Source organism: Cnephaeus nilssonii (assembly GCF_951640355.1).
Source record: "Cnephaeus nilssonii genome assembly, chromosome: 24".
In the NCBI taxonomy this organism is placed as follows: Eukaryota; Metazoa; Chordata; class Mammalia; order Chiroptera; family Vespertilionidae; genus Cnephaeus; species Cnephaeus nilssonii.
Window position 1 is genome coordinate 6,217,245 of NC_137095.1, and position 15,423 is coordinate 6,232,667.

At 45.0% G+C, this 15,423-nt stretch overlaps 1 protein-coding gene across 1 annotated transcript in view; it reads right to left on the bottom strand.

Annotated features, from left to right (window-relative positions):
* Positions 1 to 3,404: 3,404 nt before the first annotated feature.
* The window catches only part of IQGAP1 (IQ motif containing GTPase activating protein 1), a 109,615-nt gene continuing 97,596 nt past the window's right edge, over positions 3,405 to 15,423 (bottom strand). The window contains exons 36-38 of the mRNA XM_079764044.1: positions 12,595 to 12,717; positions 8,800 to 8,908; positions 3,405 to 5,042 (exon numbers count right to left, since the gene is read on the bottom strand). Of these exons, the coding sequence (XP_079620170.1) occupies positions 4,929 to 5,042; positions 8,800 to 8,908; positions 12,595 to 12,717 (346 nt within the window). The 3' untranslated portion in view covers positions 3,405 to 4,928. The remainder of the gene's footprint in view (positions 5,043 to 8,799; positions 8,909 to 12,594; positions 12,718 to 15,423) is intronic.

Genomic DNA, 15,423 nt, shown 5'->3' on the forward strand with positions numbered 1-15,423 from the left:
TTGAGATAGTTCTATTTTCCCAAAGCATCTTTAGCATATTGGGTTGAACAAGTTGCCTGTAAGTCAAAAGGTTACAAGTATAATTCATAGTAAAAAATGGGTGACTTTGCTATAACAAAACACTCCCCATTTCCATATGCTTGCTAGGACAGCAAAGTTTCTCAGCTTACATTTACAAAAATGAAAAATAGGAAGAAAATGGGTTATGAGCCCCATCTCATTCTAGCAAGTAGTAATGATTATTAAACCTTCATTTCCCTCATTAAGAAATACATTTCAAATCTTGCATTTAGAATTCTTCATCAAGACAATATATTATGTGGCTTTGATCAAATACACACTAACAATACTTACGATGCAAAATAGTTTTCTGGATTGAGTCAAACAGCCTTATAGTTAGAGGAAATAAAACAATTTTGTTACAGATAATTGTGACAGGATAACCAAAAATAAGACTTATGCTTAAAATATTACATTAAGATAAAAATCTGAGAGAAGTGGGTTAGAAACATGAGTTTGAAGAAAAAAAGAAAGATGTAGTTTTCACCTGACAAAGATCTCTGCGCACATACCTTTACAAATGGATGGTGGTTACATGGGAGTCCTTCAAAAGGGAGGTCATTTTTATCTTGAAATTCATAGCATGTTGGCAAGTACACACTTTACAGTTTAAACATTAAAAAAAATTAGATGTTAAAGTTAAATGTGGAGCCCGGCTGGCATGGCTCAATGGTTGAGCATTGACCTAGGAACCAGGAGGTCACGGCTTGATTCCGGGTCAAGGCATATGCCCGGGGTTGCAGGCTCGATCCTCAGTGTGGGATGTGCAGGAGGCAGCCGATCCATGATTCTCTGTCATCATTGATGTTTCTCTCTCTCTCCCTCTCCTTTCCTCTCTGACATCAATAAAAATATATATTAAAAATAAATAAAGCCCTAACTGGTTTGGCTCAGTGGATAGAGCGTCGGCCTGCAGACTCAAGGGTCCCAGGTTCGATTCTGGTCAAGGGCATGTACCTTGGTTGCGGGCACATCCCCAGTGTGGGGTGTGCAGGAGGCAGCTGATCGATGTTTCTCTCTCATCAATGTTTCTAGCTCTCTATCCCTCTCCCTTCCTCTCTGTAAAAAGTCAATAAAATATAAAAATAAATAGATAGATAAAGGAAGGAAGGAAGGAAGGAAGGAAGGAAGGAAGGAAGGAAGGAAGGAAGGAAGGAAGGAAGGGAGGAAGGAAGGAAGGAGGAAGGGGAAAGTTAAAGGGTAGAAGTATAGTTTTCCCAAATTCTTTCTGGGCTTCGATGTGTGAGTAGTGCTGCTGTGGCTGCCCCCCCAGGAGCAGGGGACCCCTCAGCATTCCCCGCCTACTCATCCCTCCAGGCTCCATCTTCCCTCCCCCTCCTATTTCCCCTTTCTTCTGGCTTCCACATCCAACATCGGGATGCCTTGGCAAGCACCTTTCTGACGCCACTGACTTCTTTGCAGGACAGTGCAGAGCACAGGCAGTTACCGGAGTCTGTTCCAGGTTCCGGGAACACACCCACCAGGGAGCATCATCCCCGTTTCCAAAGCAGGAGACTGAGGCTCCGAGAGGAACTCCCTCCAGGGCCCGTGGCCAGGGAAACCCACGTTCTCAGCACCTCGCTCTTCCTCAGAGGGGGGTGGGGTCATCACCAGCCATTCACACAGACCATCACCCCCAAGTTTTCACTTATGTTTCATTTAGAATTATTCCATTTCCCTTTATGTAATCTTAGAGGCCCGGTGCATGGGATTCGTGCACTGGGCGGGGGTGGGGGGGTGTCCCTCAGCCCGGCCTGCGCCCTCTCACAGTCCAGAAGCGGGGAGCGGGCCTAAGCCATCAGTGGGAGACCCTTAGCGCTGGTGGGAGAGGCTCCCGCCACCTTTGCTGCATTGTCCAGCAGTGAGCCCGGCTTCTGGCTAAGTGGGGCTCCCCTTGTGGGAGCGCACTGACCACCAGGGGCAGCTCCTGTGTTGAGCGTCTGCCCCCTGGTGGTCAGCGCCTGTCATAGCGACCGGTCATTGCGCCATTTAGTCGATTTGCATATTACCCTTTTATTATATAGGATTGTCACTTACATTAAATGCAGCTGCAATTTTAAATTTTCAGCCACTATTCAATCAGAACTTAGTAATGTTTATTTTCCCTGCCCCCTATTTCTTTTTATGTTGAGGCTACTTTAAGCATATTACTTTAAAGAAGGCTACTCACATGTTAAAAATCTCTTTTGAGCCCTAGCAGGTTTGGCTCAGTGGATAGAGTGTCAGCCTGTGAACTGAAGGGTCCCGGGTTCGATTCTGGTCAAGGGCACATGCCCAGGTTGTGGGCTTGATCCCCAGTAGGGGGCGTACAGGAGGTAGCCAATCCATGATTCTCTCTCTTCATTGATGTTTCTATTTCTTCTTCTCCCTTCCTCTCTGAAATCAATAAAAATATATTTTTAAAAAGTCTCTCTGAGATAATTCAGTGATTTGGTAGCTGACTTGTGTTTGCTCCTTCAAAAGACTATAAAGGGTTGTTTTCCATGATTAAGTCTCACTCTAATCAACACTCTGTTTAGCAGGAACTGCTAACAATGAAACTGAGAAAAATAAACACAAACATGAACAAATGACCTTTTATTTCAGACAAAGAGATACAAAGGCAATTGTGTACTGCCCCGATCTGCTGGGCAGTCCGAATTCCTGGGAGGGAGTAAATCCCCGGTAAATGTCATGATGGCTGGTGGAAGAGAAGGTCAGAGGAGGAGAGAGACCTGACAGAAGAGACCGTGGAGCTAACAGAGAAACGTAATCAGAGCTGCAGGGCTTCATGTCATTGGGTTTGTCCAGGCCTTTTTAATGCGACTAAAACCCTAACTCTATATATAGCTCCCATCAAAATGCCTGGGGTGCCTTTTGTGCAATCTCGCATCGAAAGCCGCGTCCAGGGAATAGAATCCTTACACATAACTGCAAAGCCGTGCAATATTTGAGGAGTCGCAAAGCTGGCTCCGCGTCTCCGTGTCTGTCATGGATGTGGCCTCCGGGCCCGACAAGCGTTTGGGAGGAGCATCCTCTTTGGAGGTAAACGGGCGGACACTTCAGTTGGTCCCAGTTTTTGAGGCGATGCTACTACTTGTTGAATAGCATCTTCTTTTAAACCGAGGACGATCTTGAATAAGCAATTATCTTGCAAAATACAACACAAACAAGGTCAAGGTGGCGGACTCTCCTACAATGGCACTTCCCACGGTCCCTCCCCGCCTGCCTGGGGGCTGCCTGGAGGGTGTAAAGACTCATGCAGTTTACATGTGCTGGCATGGACCTGACCCCGTAAATAGTCAATGACAAAAAAACACGGCTCCGATACTTAACATCTGCAACAGGGACACATCACATAAATCGTTATTAACAAAACAGTTTATTGGTTTTTAAATATACATTGGTTAAATTTTTAAAGGTTAGTTTATTTTATTACGGTTTATGTCATGATAAAAGAATACTGAACCAAAACATCAGAGAAAATGGAGGCTCAGTAGCATGATTCAATATACTTTCCTGGATAAACAAATTTTCTTTAAAAAGTAGATAGCTTTTTATCTAATAAAAACTTCCTAAAAATTCAATGTTCAGAATTGAATTTTTACTAAATCCAGAAAACCAGAGTTCAGAAAATAAAAGCAGTGTGGGTAGCAAGAGAAAAGAGAAAGAAATGGGAAAAAAGTAGATTTGAATATCAAGTGTGACATCGCTGGCTGGCTTGGTATAATTTTTTTTTCTTCAATCTATTTAAAACAGGATTATCTCTCTGCGACCCTGCAGGTAAAAAAATCCTAGTGTTTTAGCTATAAGAAAGTTTGAAGATTTCAGATATACAAATAAGCCAATTAAAAAACAAACACCTTTCTGTCTAGTATTCTAAAGACTTTAAAGCATTATATAAAACTTTAAAATTCCTGTCACCCACATTTTAAGAAATAAATCTACACTTTAATAAGCACTCTTAAGATATAAAACGGTCTGGAAAAAATTACATCCTATACCGGGCTAACCCTTTCTTCTGTGATAGGCAGGAGGGGAAGGTCGTCCCGAATCTCGTCAATTTCTGCAACAAGCGAGCAGGCGCCTCACCCAGGAGGGACGCCTCAGAACACCCTAAATTTACCTAAATAGCTGCACTTTCTCAGTGGGACTCTCCCATCCACAGCAAGAGAGTTACACTAACAGAACCGTCAAATTTTATTTTAATGGCGAGACTTAAAAGCATGATCTCCTTTTTCTTTTCTTTTTTTTTTTAATCTCCCCTTTCTTTTCTTTTTCTTTATCTCGCCTTTCTGGAAAAGCTTGCTTTGAACACAGACAGGGACTCCTATTAATTATTTCCACCCATAATGAGAAACAGAATGGAGGAAGACCAACAACCTCCTGTATCCTTCAATTTTACTGACGGGACAAAAAATATAAAGGAACTTCACTTTTTAAAGGACAACCTAATAGGATACATAACTTGACATTTTCACTGTGTGTCTTCTATGTGTGTGTATGTCTGTGATGCTATTAAGCGTTCCCTTTAAATCACAAGATTTCAAATCCCACCATTAATATTGCTGAACAAGACAAACACCGAAGCTTATCGTATAGGCATGCAGCCTCTAAGGCCGAAACCACACCAAGAGGTTTTAAGCAAAGTTCCCGATCTTTCGTAAGCGGCAGAAGAAAATGAAGGAACGAGAAGGGTCAGACTAAACCTGAAACCTCACGATGACAACCGGGGCCGCCCGTGTCCAGCCAGAGCGGGAGGCAGGGGGCGGCCCTGGGCGTGCACCCAGCGGAGGCGCGCTGCGGGCTGGCCCTGGGCTGCCAGCGGTGAGGAAGGGCCGCGAAGGGCTTCTCTCCGCCCCCCTTCCGGGCTGGCAGCAGCGGGTCCGTTACTTCCCGTAGAACTTCTTGTTGAGGAGGAAGATCAGGAGGTTGACGTTCACTTTAGCTCTGTCGAATAACTTCATGACGGCCACGCCTTCGTACTGTAGCTGCAGCAGGTCCTGTTCAGAGAGAAACGTCTGGACGGTTAATCAGGCCCGTGGGACAGGAAGAGAAAGGACGTGGCGTGGAAAGGACCTCGTGTGCCGGGGTGAACCGGGCTGGGAAAGACGTTGGCCCACGTCCCTGCCCACAGCACAGCCACCTGGGAGCTCAGGGAAGGCACAGGCCGGTCGGCCCAGTTTCCCGGGACGTTTGGAGGGAAGAAGGCAGGTGGCTCGAATGAAAATACACAAAACACGCCAAGAAAAAGCAGCATGTTCAGCTGTCACACACAATCACGTGTCTCCGGTGGGTCGGAGCGCTGGTCAACCTGGAGAAGGTGAAGGATGCCAATCCCCGGTGAAATGCACTGATCGCCGCCAGGACCAGGCCGGCAATGTTGTCGCTACAGCAGCTACTAGAGCCTTCGTGTCTGTCTCACAAGAAAAAGCTTATATGCCCTGACCGGTGTGGCTCAGTGGATAGAGCGTCGGCCTGGGGACTGAAGGGTCCCAGGTTTGATTCCGGTCAAGGGCATGTGCCTTGGTTGCGGGCACATCCCCAGTAGTGGGTGTGCAGGAGGCAGCTGAATGGTGTTTCTCTCTCATCAATGTTTCTAACTCTCTATCCCTCTCCCTTCCTCTCTGTAAAAAAATCAATAAAATATATATATAAAAAAGAAAAGAAAAAAAAAAGCTTATATACTGTGAAGGCGAGGGAAAGAGAGGACTAAATGTTTATCAGATGTCGGACGGAGTGACCCAGGGACATGGAAGCGTGGATCAGAGTGCAGGATCTCGGAGGGAAGGCGGGGAAGGGTGGGGGGTTGGGGGGGGGTAAACCAAGGACCTTGTATGCATATATGCATGGCCCATGGATACAGACAATGGAGCGGTGAGGGCCTGGGGTGGGGGCAGGCTAGAGGGGGGCCAATGGGGGGAAAAGGGGACATATGTAATACTTTCAACAATAAAGAATTATTAAAAATAATAATAATATGCCCTGACCGGTTTGGCTCAGTGGATAGAGCGTCAGCCTGCAGACTCAGGGGTCCCAGGTTTAATTCCGATCAAGGGCATGTACCTTGGTTGCGGGCACATCCCCCGTAGGAGGTGTGCAGGAGACAGCTGATCATTGTTTCTCTCTCATCGATGTTTCTAACTCTCTATCCCTCTCCCTTCCTCTCTGTAAAAAAAATCAATAAAATTTATATATTTTTAAAAATAATAATAAATAAATGTTTACCAGGTGTCTACCACATGGCCGACACTGTATAAGCACGTTATATAGTGTCTCTTTAAGTCTGACAAAAACCCCAAGGGGGTGGTAATCCCAAGTTTAAAGACGAGGCTCGGCCGGGAAATGACTTGACCAGGAGCCCGGAGCTGGACGCTGAAGCTGGGCCTGACCCGGAACCCTTGCTTTTCCCACCGCCCTCCACCGTCCGGAACAGACTTAGGAAATCGGATTGGTCTCACGCCTCAGCTTTCGAAGGGCGGTGATGAGAAAGCAGGAGTCAAAGGGCTCGAAAGGACCCCTCAAGTTCAACCAGTTCATTTAAAAAAAAATGTATTTTCTTGATTTCAGAGGGGAAGGGAGAGGGGGAGAGAGAAACATCAATGATGAGAGAGAATCATGGATCGGCTGCCTCCTGCACACCCCCCACTGGGGATCGAGCCCGCAACCCAGGCATGTGCCCTTGACCGGAATCGAACCTGGGACCCTTCAGTCCCCAGGCTGACGCTCTATCCACTGAGCCAAACCAGCCAGAGCAACCAGTTTATTTTTTTTTTAAAAAATCCTAGCAGCTTCATGAAGGCCAGGACCCTGGTGTGTCACCTGCACCTAACACACAACCTCGCACGGGCAGTCATTCCATAGTTCGTGAATGTGTGCATGGAGGAATGCAGTACCTGAGGCGGAATCAGGGGCCTGGAAGAATTTGGGGAAACTGAGGGAAGGACAGGATCTTTTTGTGTAAGTACTGAGTCAGCTATGTGTTTCACAAATCCATTTCACATTTGTTCAGCCAACCTGTTTTGTTTTTAATTTTTTTAATTGATTTCATTGATTTCAGAGAGGAAGGAAGAGGGAGAGAGAGAGAGAAACATCAATGATGAGAGAGAATCACTGATCGGCTACCTCTTGCACACCCCTCACTGGGGATCGAGCCTGCAACCCTGGCATGTGCCCTTGACCGGTATCGAACCCGGGACCCTTCAGTCCGCAGGCCGACACTCTATCCACCGAGCCAAACTGGCCAGGACCAGCCAACACGTTTTGAGGGTCTACAAGTCATTGAGAAGGAAACAAAGAAATACTGCGGGTTCCTAAGGTTCACGGTTGGGGGTGAGAGGAAAATAAGTCGGCCCCTCCCGGAGGCTCCTCTAAAGGATGTGGAGCAGCCGGCCTGTGTGGCTCAATGGTTGAGTGTCGACCCGGGAACCAGGAGGTCCGGGTTCAGTTCCTGATCAGGGCACATGCCCAGGTTACTGGCTCAATCCCCAGTAGGGGGCGTGCAGGAGGTAACTGATCACTGATGTTTCTCTATCATCGATGTTTCTATCTATCCCTCTGCTTTCCTCTCTCTCAAAAAAAAAAAAAATCCATAAAAACATATTTAAAAAATAAATAGCCCTAGCCAGTTTGGCTCAGTGGATAGAGCAGTGATGGGCAACCTTTTGAGCTTGGTGTGTCAAACTTCGCCAAAAAACTGAGCATAACTCGGGTAGTGTGTCACTTTGAGGAAAAAACATTATTTCGCAAATGTTTCATCCTCAGGAGCAGCAAATGTTTCATCCTCGGCATGCAGCCACCTCAGCGGCCGCGTGTCATCAGAAATGGCTACGCGTGTCAGTGCTGACACGCGTGTCATAGGTTCGCCATCACTGGGATAGAGCATCAGCCTGCGGACCAAGTGGTCCTGGGTTCGATTCCGGTCAAGGGCACGTACCTTAGTTACAGGCTCCTCCCCTGCCTGGGCCCTGGTTTGGGGCTCGTGCAGGAGGCAGCCAATCGATGTGTTTCTCTCACATCGATGTTTCTCTCTGTCTTTCCCTCTCTCTAAAAAAAAAAAAATCAATGGAAAAATATCCTCGGGTAAGGAATAAAAACTTGAAAAAAGGATTCAGTTCACAAAGATGCAATTTACGCACATCTTGTTAGAAATACTCCTTTAAGCACCTTTACCAAATCAAAATCTTTAAAAAAGGATATAAAAAAAATTAAATTAGCCCTAACTGGTGTGGCTCAGTGGATAGAGCGTCAGCCTGCAGACTGAAAGGTCCCGGGTTCGATTCCAGTCAAGGGCATGTACCTTGGTTGTGGGCACATCCCCAGCAGGAGGTGTGCAGGAGGCAGCCGATCGATGTTTCTTTATCATCGATATTTCTAACTCTCTATCCCTCTCCCTTCCTCTCTGTAAAAAATCAATAAAATAATTTTAAAAAATTAAAGTAAAAAAGGATATGGAGCTCGAGTAGGCTTACAATGGTGTACTGTCAAGACGTACACTTAAGCATTTTCTTCGCGTCCAAGGTATCAGCTGCACTGAGTGGCAACACGAATGGGAGCCTCAGGGAGCGTCTCTCTGAGGATTCCCACATGCCAGGGCGCACAGACCACATCACACAGAAACCGGGCTCGGCGCCTCTCTCCGCAGTGGAGCCCAGCTCGCCGCCACACACCGACTGCTTTCTGTCTCCCGTCTCTCCGACCTGGATGAGAACACGACCACCCCCGACGCAGGGCTCCCAGCTCCACCTGGTGCACACCCACCTGGTAATGTAACATGAACGTCTCCATCTGGACTCCCATGAACTTGGCTTTCACTTCAAAGTCTCCCACTTCTTCTGTTGGAGTGATTTCAAAGATAACATTCTTAAACCTGTTGAGACATAACATCAGAAGGGGGTGATTTTGATGTTCTCATATAAAAATATCCTGTGAAATGCAAAGGAGGAGATGAACAGTGACTTCAGGAGTGACACAGGGGTACAAGGTCAAGGTCCCAGGACGTCTGCAGGTGAAGCCGCGTGGGAAGGCTTTGGGTTTGGAGAGAAGAATGGCACCCCCCCCGCACCCCCCCCCAATCCTCCCAGAGCTCTTTTGCTTTCTTTTCTTTTCTTTTTTTTTTTTAAATATATTTAATTGATTTTTACAGAGAGGAAGGGAGAGGGATAGAGAGTTAGAAACATCGATGAGAGAGAAACATTGATCAGCTGCCTCCTGCACACTCCCCACTGGGGATGTGCCTGCATCCAAGGTACATGCCCTTGACCGGAATCGAACCTGGGACCCTTGAGTCCCCAGGCCGACGCTCTATCCACTGAGCCACACCGGTCAGGGCCAGAGCTCTCTTGCTTTCTACTGAAAGAGGAGCCACTGAGGAATGCCGCCAATGGCCACTGAAGGGGTGATGTCAGAGGAATGCGCTTGGCCTGCCACGTGGCCACTGCCGAAACCTGGATAGAAGGAGAATCAAGAGCAAGTTGGCCTGGGAGGAGAGGGCGACAAGAGGGTGTGTGAGAACGCACACATGTTTGAAGACTGGAAGAAGCACCCTGGCCGGTGTGGCTCAGCGGATGGAGCATCGGCCTGCGGACTGAAGCGTCCTGGGTTTGATTCCGGTCAAGGGCACATGCCCGGGTTGCGGGCTCGATCCCCAGTGGAGGGCGTGCAGGAGGCAGCCGATCCATGATTCTCTCTCATCATTGCTGTTTCTATCTCTCTCTCTCTCCCTTTCTCTCTGAAATCAATAAAAAACATATTAAAAAAAAAAAGACTGGAAGAAGTGATTAAATGAACAAGAGGGGGTCGGAACAAAAAGAGCGAAGAGAAGAGGTTTTCTGGACAGAGTGGGTGTTACAGATACACATGCACCGAGTATCACCATAGATAATTGCGATTATTGAACATAGAGGGCGTCCCCCAACCAACGTATACGTACTTTGAATGATTATAATGTCAATGATTACTAACATACAATTTATTTTCAAAACTAAGTGAGTTATCAGCTGTTAAAGTGTATATACAATTTTTGGGGAACACTCTATTTAAGACATCATTCATTCTCAACATGTTACACGCCCGCAAGTTTTATGGCACCAGAAGAAGGTGGGAACACGCTGTTCTCCAAGTGATCAAAACACGTCACCCCAGACTTCCAGAACTCAACTGTGGAGCAACCTTATCTACAGACAGTCCTCGGGTTACGTCGGACTCGACGTACGTCGTTTCGTGGTTACATCGCCATCTCCCATTTATTTATTAAAAAAAAAAAAAAAAAAAGTTCTGTCATTTCGATGTATGTACACATGTGCTTTGTTTTTTATCATTTATTTACCACAAGTAAAGGTCAGGAATTGTTATCTTTCTTTTGAATTTTTTTACTGTTTCACTTCATTACTGCTGTGTATGTGCTCCATGTGAGTGACGTAGGTGCTTAGGTAGGTGGGTTCCGACTTACGGCAAAAATCGCGTTACGTTGCACCGTAGGAACGGATCTCCGACGTAACCCGAGGACCTACTGTATTGTGAACAGAGCTGAGACCATGAAAGATGCAAAAGAGGCACTGAGCCCTAGCTGGTTTGGCTCAGTGGATAGAGAGTCAGCCTGCGGACTGAAGGGTCCCAGGTTCAATTCCGGTCAGGGCACACGCCCCGGTTGTGGGCTTGATCTCCAGTGTGGGGTGTGCAGAAGGCAGCCAATCAATGATTCTCTCATCATTGATGTTTCTATCTTTCTCTCCCTCTCCCTTCCTCTCTGAAATCAATAAAAAATGTATTAAAAAAATACTAAGGCATTGAAAAATCTTAAAACAAAACCAACAACAAAAGAAGAGGGACTGAGAGGCTAAGAGAGGTCACAAAATCCAGGCCCTAAAACACATGCATTTTACTCAACGGGAGAGCCTCACAGGTCATTCCTTAGAGATATTTATTTTATGTGACAATTTTATTTTAACTGACTTCTTTTGTTATCTGGTGTCTAAGCCCATGGTAGCAAATTAAAAAGAAGTAAGAGAGGCAAATAATGGCAGGCACTTGAACAGTAGTGGGAAATGATGAAGAAATAAGAGAAGAGCTAATAAATATTATGAAATGAAAAATGCATAAAGTACCCAACCAAAAAAAATGCCCCAAAAGACCAAGATCCCTAATTGAAACAATGACCAGAGAGAATCCAGACAATAAGCCACGTTTTACACACACACACACACACACACACACACACACACACAGAATTCAAAGAAATGCAAAACTTGAAAATGAGATTCTTTTTTTAAACTACTAAGCTCAAAAACATCAACGATTATTTTATTATTCATTGATGGAAAGGAAGTCGTGAGATAAGTAAGCACTTTCATGCACATTTCAGACACAAGTGAAAAATATTTTGGCAATAGATAAAAAAGTTAAACAGTTTTTCAATTAATATGGAAAACAGTATGTCAGTTCCTCAAAAAACTAAAAACATAACTATCTAATGACCTAGCAATCCCACTTCTGTGTATCTATCCAAAAAGGATTGAAAGCAGGATCTCACAGAGGCATTTCCACTTTCCTGCTCACGGTAGCATTATTCACAATAGCAGAGAGGTGGGAACCACCCAATGACCATCGATGGATGGATGAATAAACAACATGTGGTTTATATACACAATGGAGTATTATTCAGCCTTAAAGCCGAAACCGGTTTGGCTCAGTGGATAGAGCGTCGGCCTGCGGACTCAAGGGTCCCAGGTTCGATTCCGGTCAAGGGCATGTACCTTGGTTGCGGGCACATCCCCAGTGGGGGGTGTGCAGGAGGCAGCTGATCGATGTTTCTCTCTCATCGATGTTTCTAACTCTCTATCCCTCTCTCTTCCTCTCTGTAAAAAATCAATAAAATATATTTAAAAAAAAAAAAAAAAGGAAGGAAATGTCACATGTTACAACATGGATGGCCTGTGAGGACAGCATGGTAAGTGAAATAAGCCACTCACACACAAAAAAAAGAAAAAATAAGACAGAAAAGCAGAATGGTGGCTGCCCGGGGCTTAGAAATGGGAATAAATTATTTAATGGGCTCAGAGTCTCAGGGTTTTTTTCTTGTTGTTGTTTGTTTTTAAATATTTTTATTGGCGTTTTTTTTTTTAGAGAGAGACAGAGGAAGGAGAGGGAGAGAGAAACATCAATGTGAGAGCGGAACAGGGCCAGAGACTCAGTTTTACAAGTTGTCTTTGTTTAGAAACAGAAGAAATGGGAGAAATGGCTTCCTGTTTTAAAGAGGAAAAATTAAAATGGGATCCACACAGCAGGTGTGAAAATGTCCCGAGACAAATGTTCCACAAACAAGGAAAAGAAATACTTCCTGCTGATAACAGACAATTAACTCTGAGTATTGGCTCTAATTCTGCACATATATACATATATATAAATAGATAGAAAAGTATAAAAATGATCATCCTGCTAAGAGAAATAAAGGCAATAATATAAAGATGTGATAAATGCATAAATTAAAAGTAAATAAGTAAATGCATAAATTTAAAAAATCAATGTACAGAATAAAGTTAAAAAGCAAATACTTACTGATTCACTTGTAGGTCCTCAATTTCCAGAAGGACCCCCTTTTCATGTAATCTTGCTGCCGTGTATTTCAGAGAAATCTTTTTGCTTTTCTTCCCTTTCATTTCCCTGGGCTTCTTGGAGACCCTGTGAAGATGACATCGTGTCACTTTCTATAACTATCTACTTTGATTCTGTTGGTAATTCGAAAATATGGGATCAGAAAACGAACTTCCCATACACAAGGGTAAATAAATAACATCAACTCTAAAATGGCAAATAAATATTAGGATTAGCCTAAGCAATATCGCTGCAAAACAGGGGAAAGATTACGAAGTTGGTTTTCTCTTTAATTTAAATTACATTTGAGAACACACCATGAATTTGACAGTGTCTTCATCTTTCTATGTGCACCTACCAGCAAGTGTGAGGGCTCCTAATGCCAGCTTGAGGGAGTCACTCTACACCCCTCGGCTGTGCAGGGGAAGAATATAAACATCTCAGAATAAGTACTTTTTAAAAGAGTTTAAGCCTGGCCCTCACCCATTTGGCTCAGTGGATAGAGCGCCGGCCTGCGGACTAAAGGGTCGCAGGTTTGATTCCGGTCAAGGGCACATGCCCAGGTTATAGGCTCGATCCCCAGTAGGGGGCGTGCAGGAGGCAGCCGATCAATGATTCTCTCTCATCATTGATGTTTCTATCTCTCTCTCCCTCTCCCTTCCTCTCTGAAATCAACAAAAAAAAATTTTTAACAACAACAACAAAAAAAGAGTTTAAGCCTGCATAGTTATTACAGAGGAATGGGAACAAGGAAAAAGAAACAGATATTGGAAGTTACTGGGGATGCCCAGCTGGCATGGTCCAGTGGTTGAGTGTTGACTTATGAACCAGGAGGTCATGGTTCGGTTCCCGGTCAGGGCACATGCCCGGGTTGTGGGCTTGATCCCCAGTGCAGGAGGCAGCCGATCAATGATTCTCTCTCATCACTGATGTTTCTATCTCTCTCCCTCCCCCTTCCTCTCTGAAATCAATAAAATACATATTTAAAGAAAAAAGAAGTTACTGGGATAACTGAGGCAAGAAGTGATAAGAAAAATAAGCAAAGGAAAAATAGAGACAAATGAAAACCAGGGATTTGGGACTCCAAAGGGGGTGAGGGGCGTCTCAGGAAATGGGGCAGAAATGCTGGCAGGAGTGGAAATGTGAATAATCCCTCTGGAAGGAAACTGAAATATCTATCAAAATCGCATCTGGACAAAACTTTTGACCCAGCAATTCCACTTCTAGGAATTTATCTTTAAAAATATGCCCACAACCAGAGACATGGATAAATGGAACGGACAGATCTCGGAAGGGAGGTGGGTGGGGAGCATGGGAAGACATCAACCACATAACATACATATATGCATATATGCAGAGCCCATGGACATCCTTGTAGACAATAATGTGGTGAAAGCCTAGGAGGGGCGGGGGCAGGGCAGAGGGAGGCAAAGGTGGGGGACATCTTTTACAGAGTCAACAATAAAAAATAAATTAATTTAAAATATATTCCCTGGCCGGTTTGGCTCAGTGGATAGAGCACCAGCTTGCAGACTGAAGCGTCCTGGATTTGATTCCAGTCAGGGGCACATGCCCAGATTTCGGACTCAATCCCCAGTAGGGGGTGTGCAGGAGGCAGCCAGTAGATCAATGATTCTCTCTCATCACTGATGTTTCAATCTCTCCTGCTCCCTTCCTCTCTGAAATCAATAAAAATATATTTAGCCCTGACCGGTTTGGCCCAGTGGATGAAGCGTCGATCTGTGGACTGAGGGGTCCCAGGTTCGATTCCGGTCGGGGGCATGTGCCTTGGTTGCGGGCACATCCCCAGTGGGGAGTGTGCAGGAGGCAGCTGAATCGATGTTTCTCTCTCATCGATGTTTCTAACTCTCTATCCCTCTCCCTCTCCCTTCCTCTCTGTAAAAAATCAATAAAATATATTTTAAAAAAATAAAATAAAATATATATATATATTAAAAAAATATGTTCACATTTGCAAAATGATATATGTACAAGAAGTTATTTGTTGCAGAATTTTCAAAAATACATAACTGGAAAGCACGTAAATGCCCACCAATGGGGAATTTATTGAGCCAGTTGTTATATCTATCTTCACAGTGGAATACTATTTAAAAAGGAAACGAGACCCTAGCTGTCTTAGTGGACCTAGAAGCAATGACGACTTCATGGCAATGCGCACACTTAGTCCCTAGATCTTGGTGTCTAAATACCATTCTTCTAAAGGGAACCAGGGATGTTTGGAGAAAAAGCTAATTCCCAGCCTGGGGAGGGGAAGTACAAGTTGAACCAGGAACACCTTGTGCTATAAAGTCAGGAAGTTCTCAAGAACAACGGGGGCATGTCAAAAGATCACAGGCACCAGCCCTGCCAGCCGGGTGAACGGGACCTGGGTGTTGAGAGAGAAAGCCGATATGGCAAAATGAGAACAGAAGAATCTAGGCGAAGGGTATGTGGGTGTTTACTGTTCTATTCATTCAACTTTCCTGAAGCTTGGAAACTCTTAAAATGAAAAGTTAGGAGCAAAATAGAAACTAACCTACAAGCAGGACCTACACGGACCAGCTCGCCTCTCTGGGTTTCTAGTTTCCCTCCCCACAGAGGGGCAGGCTAACGGTTTCGGCTGGTGCAACACACTCCTCAGCTGCCAGGAAAGTCAGGGACCGAGACCCCGTCCCCAGGAGCTACAGGGTGAGGCTGAGGAACCGCAATGTTTAATATTCCTTAAGCGATCCTGAGGCACAGACAGGGTGTGGCCACAAGATAATGTCCATCCTGATTCTTTAATTTCTGGGG